The 13,657-nt window shown below is 40.1% G+C and overlaps 1 protein-coding gene across 1 annotated transcript; it reads left to right on the top strand.

Annotated features, from left to right (window-relative positions):
• The first annotated feature begins 3,692 nt into the window (after positions 1 to 3,692).
• LOC146708063 (uncharacterized) lies at positions 3,693 to 7,644 on the top strand. The gene is made up of 6 exons (XM_085459788.1): positions 3,693 to 3,900; positions 4,376 to 4,477; positions 4,553 to 4,726; positions 6,003 to 6,136; positions 6,270 to 6,370; positions 6,512 to 7,644. Exons 1-6 carry the CDS (start codon positions 3,756 to 3,758, stop codon positions 6,657 to 6,659), a joined length of 804 nt encoding a protein of 267 aa, XP_085315914.1. The 5' UTR covers positions 3,693 to 3,755; the 3' UTR covers positions 6,660 to 7,644.
• The last annotated feature ends 6,013 nt before the right edge of the window (positions 7,645 to 13,657 follow it).

Genomic DNA, 13,657 nt, shown 5'->3' on the forward strand with positions numbered 1-13,657 from the left:
CACTTCTATATAAATTAAAATGCCTTAACCACACTCCCCTAGCCTGGCACATTGGTTTGCTCCAGGAGCTTATAAGATTGAACTGCTTTTACTCTTTTGCTCCACATCCTGCAAAATAAGCCACCGGGAAAGATACGTACTGTTACCACTACAATAATCTATCTAGGACAGCGGTCCCCAACCTTTTTTGCGCCACGGACCGGTTTATGCCCAACAATATTTTCACGGACCGGCCTTTAAGGTGTCGCGGGTAAATACAACCAAATAACACTAGTACCAGTATTGAAAAAAAGAAGATTTATTCATAACACACATGAAAAGACCCAGGAAAACCGAGTTAACGATAAAAACGATAACAAAATAACGCTAAAAACCGATAAAAACCTTGAAAACCATACATTTCACACCCGAGCCTCAACTCTCGCGGACCGGTACCAAACGACTCACGGACCGGTACTGGGGCTGGGGACCGCTGATCTAGGATACTGCACGTGAGAAAAAAAATGATATAATTTCCAAATTTTGACATCTGACGGAGTCTGAGGGAAGGACAGATTTGATACTCTGAAATAAATGTAATTCATGGCAAAACGGTATCAAATAAATTTGTGAGTGTCAGGAGAATCTGAAAACATATTGTCAAAAGGCTTATGTCTCTACATTGCATCATTTGTGATTCGAACACCTGTCCGGGTAGAGACTTCCAGCTCTGATTTTGAGTGACATTTCTTAGCTAGAGTGGTACACTCTTGATTGTATGCAACCCTAGCAATGCATGTATTTTCTAAAGTATAAAAGTTAGAAATAGCAGACTACTGAGCAAGAAAGAGCAGAATAGCAGAATGGTTAAAATAACACAAAATTTGCAGAAGTAGTAATTGTTGGAAAGGCTGTCAGCTGTGTGGGGGCGAGTTGCACATTGAGCACATGTTCCAGTGATCAGAGTTGGAGCTAACACATAGCAAGAGCCACCTGGCAGACTGACTCAGCAGGGGATGTCTACACACGGTGTGAGTTGTGTGCGTCGCTAAAGAACTGTGAGTAGACGTGGAGCCATGCCTGGAAAGGACAGTTTTAGTCTTTTATGCCAATTAGACATTTAGTGGATGTAGAAGTGCAATGTGTATCGACCTGTTCGCTATGTGGCTAGTTCATGCTTCTAATGCTACCTGTTATGCTACATACCTGCTAGCTGTAAGCTAAACGATTTGGTGTTTGTGATATATTGTTGTTGGGTGTATTGGCAATCAATGTCATGTACTGTATGGGTTTGGGAGTAGTGTATGAAACTCGTGCATGTAGATGTTCATATAGGAATTCCCATTTGTAGTTCTGGTGAGATTCGAAGAACGCTAATGCATCATAATTCATGACTTAGATGTTTATTACATTCAGTATTCTGTATATGTTCTGTTCACAGACCACACACCCACACCCCTCACCACTCTGTAAGCCTGCGGTTGCATGACTGTGTTGTTGTTGCTGTTAAGCTGAGGAATCACAGTAAAGACGGTATAACCTTTATCTGTGCGTCCTGTGTGTTCTGACCGACACCCCAAGGTGAACACCACTGCTATTCAGCCAACGCCTATACAGTCCTGGGTTCAACCCAAATTAACAAGTAATAGAACAAAACACATACATAAGCAACTGGACGAAAAGAGGAAGAATGCAAATGGACAGAAACAGAACACAATCGTGTGAATTGTTTACAGTAATCACACAATTTAGCTGGGAGACTATAACACATGGGAGACACAGCAAGATAGAGATCACAACACGACACAATGACAAAAAAACTATGAGAAATGCTTTTTGTTTTGTTCATGAATAACACCATGTTGTGACAAAATTCACATTTTTTGAGACAATAAGCAGGCATTTAAGTACAAAGACAAAGCAACAAAACAAGACTGTGATATCTCATAAAGATTGCATTACAGTAAAGTCTTAATGCATGCTCAATCATCCAGGTAAGGAAAGAAGAGTTGATTCTGTTCATCTGGATGTAGCTTTTCAAGTGGGAGAAAAATTTCTTCAGTCATCCAAGTGACTTCTTTAGTCTCAGCTGACTGCAGGTTTCCCCAAGCTTATTAACAGTATATTTGCATAATAACTGAAACTAGCACCACTGGTGAACATTGGGCTGTGAAGTCAGTTTCTTGATTATTAATATGCAAATTGAACATTGATCAAGAACCACTGATCAAAGACCATTGTGCCAAAAATTGGTCCAATCCAAGGATTAGGCCATTCTTTCAATGAGATGGATGCACATGTCACGGGGTGGAAAGGGACAAGTCATCTAAGTTTTTCTACTATGCATGTTTTGCTGCGTTTTACCTTTTTAATATTTTAATATTGTACACTGGTTTATTTTTATGAGTTTTACTGCATGTTTTAATGGTATTTATTTGATGACTTGTCCTGGAAAGACTCCGCCCCTACCTGATAATAAACTGATCACACCTGCGAGAGATCCCAGAGAGGCCAATAAGAGGGCCTGGCAGACCAAAGGAAGGGGTTCGACCGAGAGGCTAGAATGACGGCCAGGAGTAAGTGGTGCCAGGCGGCGGCGGCGCCTGCAAGCCGAAGGGGCTGGTGGAGCTGGGCGTTAGGAGGACGGACAGCACCAGCGACTAGGGACGCGGAGCGAACAGGCGGACGGCAGTAGTAACGAGAGCCCAGCTTGTGCACTGCGGGAGAGCAGAGGCGGCGAGACAGCTGGTGCCGATTTGCAGTTTTAAAGAAGCGGCGGGCGGAGTTGAGAGCTCTGCCCACCCGGGGTAAGTCTTCGACTTAGCCCCTTTTATTGAATGAAAATTGCCGAAAAGAATAGTGACTGCCGCTCCCTCCCTTTCTTCAGCGTACCAGGACGCGGAATGCGGGGAGGAAGGCGAGGACTCCGCTGGGTTTCCCTTTTACATCACTTCGCTGGACTTTTTTAGTTCTTTGTGACGGACTTTTTTAGTTCTTTGTGACTTTTATATCGTGGCGGATGCCACTGGACTTTTAATGTTGTGTTTTATTGCTTTTTATTGTGTTACCCCTTGGCCAAGGTTGTTTTAATTCATTTTGCATTTTTAACTATTTAAATATAATAAATTATATTTTAATTATACAGTTTTTTTAATCGTGTGCTTTCCCTTGGCGGCTCCACTGCTCTGTCCGTTTGGAGGAAGGTTTCCTTCCTTTAAAAAAACTACACTGTGGAAATAAAATCACCTTGGCTCCGTTACACACACATTCTGGACAGGGAGAAACGCTGGTTAAGCGGGGAATCAAAAGTGAAATAGGAAAGAACATCTCTAAATCTAGGAGGGAGCCTCTTGTCATTTTACGATGCTCTAATTGAAGCCATTTCCCAACTTTTTGCATCCCATGTTCCATGGAAAGTATTCACTTTATAAACATATTCTAATATATAATGTTTTAGGATTAATATGCAGTGGCCTTCTCTCCTGTTTTTATTCATACTTATAATGCTTGATATATTTTAAATTCTTTCAAGTAGAAAAAGTGCTGCAGCTAGTACTAAGTGCATATTCAAATACAAAGACAAATGCAGTCATAATCCCAAACACAGCCCTGAGGAGTGCCATCAGATCTCAGTTTCCTGTTAAAAAGAGAACTGCTTGTGTCAGTATATTTTCACACAGTTCAGAGCTACTACACACAACTTCAGAGACTCTTGCAAAGCACTGATCACCTCAGAGACTTAAAGACCCAACTAAACCTCCAATACAGATAAAATCATGGATGAAGTCTATGAGAATGCAGAGGAAGTATTAGGTTGTCGCAGAAAGTCTAAAAGGGAGCATCAAACTGTGGAAGACATTTGCATGAATCATGAAGTGATCCAAACCGTACAACGTAAAACAACTGGACCTTCACCCCCAGGTAAAAAACACAAACCTATCTATAGATATTACAATTACGTGTTGCTAAAGTTTTGTGCACAAAACTAAACTAAAAATAAAACAGAGAATTCTATACAAACTGTCTGAAGAAAGTATACATATGCATGCATACATACGTACGTGTACATGTACATAACATTATGGAATTTAATTACATTTTTAAAAATTTTCTATTTTATCTATTTTGTTACGCGGGCATTTTGCCGTACCACGGGCAGAAATATTGCCGTTAAGTGCCTTCGTAACTTGAATTTTTCGTTAAATGGGGTCTTCGTAAGCCGGGGTTCCACTGTAATGGTATTTGTTTCGCTTCCACCAAGACCCATTCTCAGATGCAATAAGTCTCTCATACTACTTTTTAGATAAAAACAGCAATTGGTGTTATAATAAAATGTATAAGGATATAAAAAAAATTTATGATTAGACATATAACAAATATTTACTTCTACCTGTAGGTCCTGAAATTTTAAAGAAGAGTTCCTGCAGAGCTGCTGTGATTCTTCTGGGTCTGCTGTGTCTTTTCCTCCTGGTTGGACTCATAACTGTGGTTTTTCTTTGTGAGTACAACATGAATGTAAAGCATGCTAAAATCGTCACAGGTGATGTATTTATTTTATGATGATGTCCAACAGTCACCCAAGGCAAATCTCAGTGGGAAATGAAGACAGTGATACTACACAAGCTTTACGACAACGTGACCAGTGAGAGAAACCAGTTACAGACCAGTTTCAACAATCTGGTTAAAGAGAGAGACCAGCTCCAGAAAAGATTGGAAGACATGACCACAAGCAGAGACGACCTTCAATGTAATTATATCTTAATGCTTGATGGCAGATTTACCTCTAAGTCTTTAACACTTTAACAAATGTAGCTTTTTAAAAAGCATGGTGAGGCAAGAATCCTGGTTTTGTGTGGTGTGTGTGAAGTCTTCATGTTCTCCCTATGTTTGCATGGTTTCGCTCATTCTCTAGTGGGTTATGATAATTGGTGAATTCAAAATTCCCCATAAGTGTGAATGTAGTTGCAAATGGTTGTCTGTCTATCTCAGGGGTAGGCAACCTTTCTGATGATGAGTGCCATTTAAAATTTCCTCAGAGGTCAGTGTGCCATATGATTGCATTAGCAATAAATTTAATAACGCTCTATATTAACAGTTACACACTATATAGAACCACTTTATAGAATTATATTTGTTAGCAGATGTTGGCAGCTATCAGCGAATAGTTATCAGCTATTTTGAAACAAAAAAAAGACACTTTTTATCCATAACAAGAACTCCATAACAGCAAGTGAACTGTACAACAGAAAATACAAATGCTATTTATGGTCTCCTCACAAGAATGATAAGAAAAATAAACTAAGCCAATATGGCATGTCTGTTAATACAGAGACACACATGTTATGTGATCTCTGGTTTCCCACTCAGAGACACAGGTCTCCGAGTGTCCAGCATTCAGATGGCTACCTGAGGACATCATGTGAGAGAAAATCTGCTCACACAGATATGTAGAGCCAAATACTGTCAATAAGGCCTCTGCAATGTTCTGAAGACAGTTAAACTTGTCAGGTAGTGATGTCCAGCAGGTGAAACTGCAAGCTCCATGAACACGCACAGCTATGGATTACAGCTGCTTCGATGTTGCATTAACTGGCATTAACTCTGGAGCTTAATGCGAGACAAATCTAGCTGCTCATTAAAGATTTCTGGTTTGATCAGAAACGAAAACATTGGTCCATACACCTGAAAGTCACCCCCCCCCCCCCAAAAAAAAAAATATATACATACATACATACATACATACATACATACATACACATATATATATATATATATATATATATATATATACATATATACATATATACATACATATATATATATATATATATATATATATATATATATATTTACTGTATATGTATGTATGTATATACACACACACTTTAACTGAAGTGCTTTGAATTTGTACCACTGATTGCTTCTTCCCATTATGAGCCTTCTTTAAAGGGTCTAACTGCGATTCTATGTATGCTACCTATCACAAAGCAAGCACAAATTATTATTCTGTTTTTCTTCAACAGATCGCCGAGAAAAAGTAATTTTCAGTGATAGTTTGTACCAGGTGTCTTCAGAGAAGAAATCCTGGCAAGAAAGCAGACAAGACTGTCTTCAAAAAGGTGCAGACCTGATGATTATCAACAGCCGAGAGGAACAGGTTTGTGTGTGTTCAAACTTAATACAGATGTGTGTAGAACAAAGAATTAAACACTGAATGAAAACAGCTGATACACTGATGCATCACTTTAAGTTCTGCATGTTTACATTTCATTTCTCTCTTTCTAAAAAAGAACTTTGTGAACGAGTTCAAGAAGAATTTGTGGATTGGACTGACTGACTCAGAGAGAGAGGGGACATGGAAATGGGTGGATGGGACTCAAACGAGCACAAGGTTGAAATAAAAATAAAATCTGTCTCTTGTCCATAAAGTCATTGTGCACTTTAACTAAATTAATTTGGTTAATAGCTTACTGAAAACAAAATACTGACTGAATTGTTGAGTTTAATTCATATAATTTTATCTGTATTACAGCTACTGGAATCAGGGGGATAAAGAGCCAAATGGTGGCACATGGCAAAATTGTGGAGAGATAAATAATTACAATATAGAAGACAGCTGGAATGATGCACCATGTTCCAATAGACAATTCTGGATATGTGAGAAGAGAGTTTCTCCTTAACTTAACATCCACACTCAACAAATACTGCAGAACATGGAGCCATGAGATGACCTCCTGAAATGAAGCTGAACAGAAAGCAGTGGACACTTACAGCGGGAAAAATAAGTATTGAACACGTCACCAATTTTCTGAGTAAACGTATTTCTAAAGGTATTATTGAAATAAAAATCTGTCAGTAACAACCCATCCAATCCACACATGCAAGGAAATCAAACCATAGATGTCTGTAAATTAAGTCATGTCTAATAATGAAAAATTACACAATGAGACAAGTACAGAACCCATGAATTGAACACCAGCTAAACTCTACCAGTAATAAGAAATTAATCCTGCCACTTAGTACAAATTAATATCAACTGGATCAGTCCCAACTGATGGGCTATAAAAAGCTGTGTCATTACCGAGGTTTCACACGAGAAACATCTTATGATGGGTAAAACCCATGAGCTCTCTTGAGAATGTTTCAACATCTCTTCCACTTCTGACTTCTTCATTCTGTACCACATTTCCTCTCTTGGCACCCTAAATATGCTTTCTCTATATCCACAAAGACATTTATGTGGTACTGATCTGGTGGGGGCGTAGTTCATACTTTATCACTGTCCTCATAAATGTCTTGCACATACATCTCTGCCACCCATGAGTTACTTATGTAATACCCCAGTTCCTCTTGTGCCTCTCAGAACAAGTGACAAGTTTTTTTCTCTTGTAGCAAAGGTGCACAACAAAAACTGTGGCTAAATATGTCCTATCATTTAACATGAAGTTTTATTTGATATTCTTTTATTTTACAACCAATGTATTGTTAAATAAGTTAAAGCATTTTGTTGTTTAATATCATGCTAAAGGATATTTTAGCTTGCAGTCTGAGGGGGGCAGGGATCAGACTATTACTCTGCTGTACTCTGTTTTTCTTGTATAAACAGCTTTGCAATCCAAAAATGTGTAATGTTATTTGTTTAGGTAACAATAATTAAATAATTAAACCAACTAATAAATAATTTATTAATGAATAAAAGACGTCTGTGCCACTTTTCTAACCTGGAAGCTGAGGGATGACCTGACAAAGAGACAATCCTCAGCACATTACATAGATGATGCATCCTCCTGGCAGCAATTTCAGAGCAATGACCACTCGTAATGATCTTTATATGCCCTTGTACAAGCAACACACTGTGTAGAAAAGTCAGCGTAGAGAAATTCAGGCAGTCAGCCTGTCTCACACTAATCAGAGAGCTCCTTACATCACACAGTGTGGTTCATTTGCATTGCTTTTTCTCCAACTTAATTTTAATTTAATTTAATTTAATTTAGAAAGAGGGAAAATACATAATGAACATATTAACAAATGTAAATATGCCAGATTATAGCCTTAGGCACATCAATTATATTGCACAATCCCCAATATTATACATGCCCTGACTGTCCTGATATTGATCTGACCCATTACAATACTTGTTTCCCTTTTTGTAATACATTTAACTCTTTTTCATGTCCAATGTAAGGCATGACTAATTAAACATGATTACGTGTTTGTGTGTCCCTCAGCCAACCTTTTAAGTGACTCTTAAAGATGGGGAGACTTGTACTTTCCCTCACTGACAGTGGAAGATGATTCCAGAAGCTCACTCCCTGATATGACAGAGCATTCTGTGAAAAGGAGGTCCGTCTAAATGCCAATTCACAATCACCTTTAATAGTGGCTCGAGTCAATCGAGACCCGGCAACACTGCTAGACTTTTGTTTAATTAGATCACTTATTGTTGGAGGCGCCAGACCATGTATAACTTTGCATATTAGACAGGCAGATTTAAATATTTTGAAATTAGTAAAATTTAGAAACTTGTATTTATCTAAAATTTGAAAATGGTGATATGAGAAAAGTTTCTTATGTAATATTTTCAATGCTCTTTTGTTGCATTATCAGGGACCAAGCAGTAAGGCATAAAGGACACAGGTGTTCAATTTAAAAAAAAAAGGGGTTTTATTGATCCAAAAATATGAAGATATTTAACAAAGATTAAAAAAACACTTAAACAGGCAGACGAAAATAAAAGAGGTCAACTCAATAAACTAAAATCAAGATAACAATTAACAAAACCTCAAATAAACATAAGACAAACTGCCTTCCCAAAATGATCCACAGGGGAACTTAAATACTGGCTTAGCCAAACCAAATGACACACAAGGGGGGAAACAAAATGGCTGCCATATAACCAACTAATACAAAACAATTAAACAAACTTGAAACACCCCCCAGGCAATGAAGCATGTTGTCAGTGGTACTTCAGCTCTCCCTTTGCCACACTTTTTGCCAGCCAGGAAGGAGAAGCCAAACCCCAGGTAACTCAAACTAAGAAAGATGTATAAATATAACATAAAAAAGAACTTTGACCTTGCAGTGTTACTATGTGTGCACACCATATAAACATTAGAAGGTGTAATGAAAAAATAAAATTATTTAATAAACAAACGATATTGGATAATAAGTAGAATTACATTTAAAGTAGTGACTGCAAAGTAAACTAAAGTGAATCAACTGGTGGTGAGGTGTGGAGCTTACCATGTGTGGCTTGCCATCACTTGCATACTTCGATTGGCCCAATAGCAGCGAGACTAGTATGGGACCAACTTGTAATACAGTATTCAATATGAGCCAGTATCACAGAGTACAGGAATGTAATCGCTGCTGTGTCTGTTCATGATGTGTGGATATGTCTAAAGTTCCGTATGTTAACATTTACACTTTTCACTAAATTTTCAACATGTTTTTTTAAAGGGATAATTTCGAGACTAGTAGCACTCCCAAATACTTAAATTCCTCAACATTAATTAGTTCTTGTGCACAAACGACCTTGTGCACAAGGTCCACAAGGTCCATTCATCCAACGTGTGAAACCTGCTGTGAGGCCAATTAAAGTGTGGCCAGAGGGGACAGACGCAGATTTAAAAACACTGGAATATGTTCACCCACACAGACCTGGACCAGTACGCCTCATCTGTACTGGATTACATCTCCAAAACCACAGACAGTGTCACCACCCAGAAACGGATTACCATGTACCCCAACCAGAAGCCTTGGATGAACCGGGATGTTCGTCTCCTCTTGAAGGTCTGCAACACCGCCTTTAGGTCAGGAGATGCACACGCCTACAGTACAGCCAGGGCTAATCTAAAGAAGGGTATCAAAAAAGCCAAACACCATTACAAAAAGAAGGTAGAAAAACACTTCTCCAACTCCAATCCCTGACGCATGTGGCAAGGACTCCAGACCATTACAGACTACAGGACCACCAACCCCTCCCCCACATCCTCTGATGTCTCCTTCCTCAACGAGCTCAACAACTTTTATGCTCGTTTTGAGCGAGGGAATCCCACAACCACAACCAAAGCAGACATGACGCCAGACCAACAACCTCTTACTCTGACTTCAGTTCAGCATTCAATACAATCCTCCCCTCACAACTCATCAGGAAACTGACAGACCTGGGCTTCAGTTCCCTCATGTGCATATGGTTACTGGACTTCCTGACCAACCGCCCCCAACATGTCCGGCTGGATAACCACTGCTCATCTACAATCACAATGAACACCGGTATACCACAAGGCTGTGTGATGATCCCTTTCCTGTACTCCCTCTTCACCCATGACTGCAGACCTGCCGATGGTTCTAACACCATCATTAAGTTTGCAGATGACACCACGGTGATTGGCCTCATCAATGACAACAATGAGGCCGCCTACAGGGAGGAGGTGGATCGTCTGGCTGAGTGGTGTGACACAAACAACCTGCTGCTCAACACCGAGAAGACCAAGGAGCTCATCGACTACAGGAGGAATGCTGACCCACATCCACCCATCTACATTAAGGGGACGGCTGTGGAGCATGTGAGCAGCTTCAAGTTCCTGGGAGTCCACATCTCCGAGGATCTCATCTGGATGACCAACTGCTCCAAGCTGGTCAAGAAGGCTCACCAGCACCTCTTCTTCTTGAGGACTCTGAGGAAGAACCACCTGTCCTCAGACATCCTGGTGAACTTCTATCGCTGCACCATCGAGAGCATCCTGACCAACTGTATAACAGTTTAGTACGGGAACTGCTCTGCCTCGGACCGGAAGGCGTTGCAAGGGGTTGTGAAAACTGCCCAGCGCATCGCCAGAGCACCACTTCCTGCCATAAAGGATATCTACAGGAAGCGGTGTCTGAAAAGGGCTGGGAAAATCATCAAAGACCCCAGTCACCCAGCACATGGACTCTTCACCCTCCTGCCCTCTGGGAGGCGCTACAGGAGCCTCCGGACTAAGACCACCAGGTACCAGAACAGCTTCTTCCCCACAGCTGTCAGACTCCTGAACTCTGCCTCCTGACATCTGACCCACGTTAAACACATGGACTGGACATACAAACACCCACAACCACCTACACACACACACATACACACAATAATAACATTCGACCATTCATGTGATTCAGTCAGATAAATAGAATGGTAAATGGCCTGTATTTGTATAGCGCTTTACTAGTTCCTAAAGACCCCAAAGCGCTTTACACATCCAGTCATCCACCCACACACACTGGTGATGGCAAGCTACATTGTAGCCACAGCCACCCTGGGGAGCACTGACAGAAGCGAGGCTGCTGGACACTGGCGCCACCGGGCCCTCTGACCACCACCAGTAGGCAACGGGTGAAGCGTCTTGCCCAAGGACACAACGACCAAGACTGTCCAAGCCGGGGCTCGAACTGCTTTTGATATGCAGTGTTGGGAAGGTTACTTTTAAAATGTATTCCACTACAGATTACAGAATACATGCCCCAAAATGTATTTTGTAATGTATTCCGTTACGTTACTCAATGAGAGTAACGTATTCTGAATACTTTGGATTACTTAATATATTATCATGCTTTTCACAACTACGTGAATTTACTATTGCTGTGTGATTTATTACTGTTACTTAAGGTCCGCGGCTCCGAACCATAGTAAAGGGACCTCTGGCTAATACGTCGGGTTCCCTGTCGGGCTCGTAGCTGAAAAATAGCTTTACTTTGTTGTGTGGGTCAACTTTTCTTGACCCACACAACAAAGTGAGAGGTGAGAGACAGAGAGAGGCGTTGAAAGGCTGCTCCAACAGAACCTATTGTATTGGAGGAAAACACGAACACAGTGTACAGTCGAGTCTTAACCCTTTAAGACCTACCATAGAACCAAGTCCGCCAGAGCTTATATTAAATTTTTACATGCTGTGGAGCCATTTTTGGGAGCATTTCAAGTTTCTATACATCAATACAACCATTATAGCCCAAATTTTAATAATATGTCTGCATTAAGTGCATAGTAATTACATAAATTGCAAAAAAGTGCAATAAACTACAAAAAAATTGAAAATCGTTTTTGTTTTTTTAACATATATTTCTAGTTAGAGAAATTTAAGAGGCTTATCCCTCAAAACTGTAAATACAAAAAAGTTGCACAAAATAGTTTCCCACCACAGGAAATTTATTTTGAGTGTCTTCATAGTTTTATTTTTGAAATACACCAATTTTCATATACTGCAGGAAAAACGAAAATAAATATTATAATGCAAATTTGCAGAAAAACAGCATGTGCATCAAAATAAACTATTTCCAGCAGTGCAATATGAGTCCTAAGCATCCCAGAAACGACACAGAAAGTCATAAACTCAAACATAACTTTTAAAAACACAAGTATAGGCTCACACAGCCCCGATCGTAAAAAACTACATTTCCGCAAAATGACGTCACTTCCGGTTTCGGGCAGCTCATGGCGGAGATGCGACAGTTCACGCTGATGGACGTAGGAAGTGTTACAAACAGCTGATCGGATCGGCAAAGCGTGTTTCTGGAATATTATGTTTTTGTTGCTGCAAGTGCTTTTTATGCAGTTTTTGCAAAGCTATATGTGGAAGGAAACCGTGACCTAGGACAAGCTGATGGCATGAGATGTAAGTACAACTCCTCTGGTTTCATATGCAAAAAAAATTATTGCGCTAGCTTACGTGGTTGCAGTGCTACCGGGATTTAAAAATAGTTACGCAAAATGGAGCGTGTCCGCTCCGACCGGCTCTAAAGGGTTAATAGCCTACTTACAACTGGGCTCATCAGGCACTCTTTTTGGCTGCATTGGTTATTATGATATTTACCTGCTTCCATCTCCCGTTTCTGGTCGGTGACAGCTCGTACTTTTCCACTCTCCTTTTTCTCCCTCCTCGCGCTCACAGACACATAACGGGTATGGCAGTCCATTCTCCCTGCAGCACAGACTACACTGCCCGTGAGGCTACATTCTTTAGGGCTATGCCTGTAACACTCTGCCTATTGCCTTCATATTAAATCATTAAAAAAATATATTTCTTCACGTCATTATGAGACACGAGATTGAGATACAGGCATTAGAGCCTCTTAATGCGTGTTTTGTTTGGGTTTCCAAAAATAGAGAGGGCATAGACTAACATATGAAACAGGGAAACACCGCCGTGTAATCCCTGCATTTCAACAAAGTAACAGTATTCTGAATACCACCTTTTTAAACGGTAACTGTAACGAAATAAAGTTACTCATATTTTGTATTTTAAATACGTAACGGTGGTACATGTATTCTGTTACTCCCCAACACTGCCCATGTGTTTCCACTTCCCCTGATCACCTCCTGTCTGTATATAGTCTGTGACTTTTCATTCTTTGTAATGTTGTCTGTTATGTTTTACACCATGTTTCCAGGTTCCCGTGTTTAAAGTCCATTTTTTTTCATGTTTAATTGTAGTTTAACCAGTTTAGGTTAGTGTTTAGTTTCGTATTGGTTCACCTTGCCCTTTGTTTTGCACCTTTTGATCAGCCTTCAATAAACAGCTTGCCTTTTGTTAAGATATAGATTTGCTTCTAAGTGTCTGCATTTGGGTCCTCCTCCTGTCTCCACATGGCCTGCCAGTGCAGACAGTGACAGCACTAGAAGATACAAAACTTTCAGACTGACTCTGCT

The sequence above is a fragment of the Copadichromis virginalis genome, linkage group LG6 (assembly GCF_057382275.1).
Source record: "Copadichromis virginalis isolate Kocher_CV1m ecotype Utaka linkage group LG6, C_Virginalis_male_GT1.1, whole genome shotgun sequence".
NCBI classification, from domain to species: Eukaryota; Metazoa; Chordata; class Actinopteri; order Cichliformes; family Cichlidae; genus Copadichromis; species Copadichromis virginalis.

Excerpts from the sequence above, each read along its gene's own strand:
- LOC146708063 (XM_085459788.1), top strand. The coding sequence starts at position 3,756 with ATGGATGAAGTCTATGAGAATGCAGAGGAAGTATTAGGTTGTCGCAGA. Across the intron at positions 4,727-6,002 it reads AAGCAGAGACGACCTTCAAT|ATCGCCGAGAAAAAGTAATT; the intron begins GTAATTATATCT and ends TTTCTTCAACAG. Across the intron at positions 6,371-6,511 it reads GGGACTCAAACGAGCACAAG|CTACTGGAATCAGGGGGATA; the intron begins GTTGAAATAAAA and ends TCTGTATTACAG.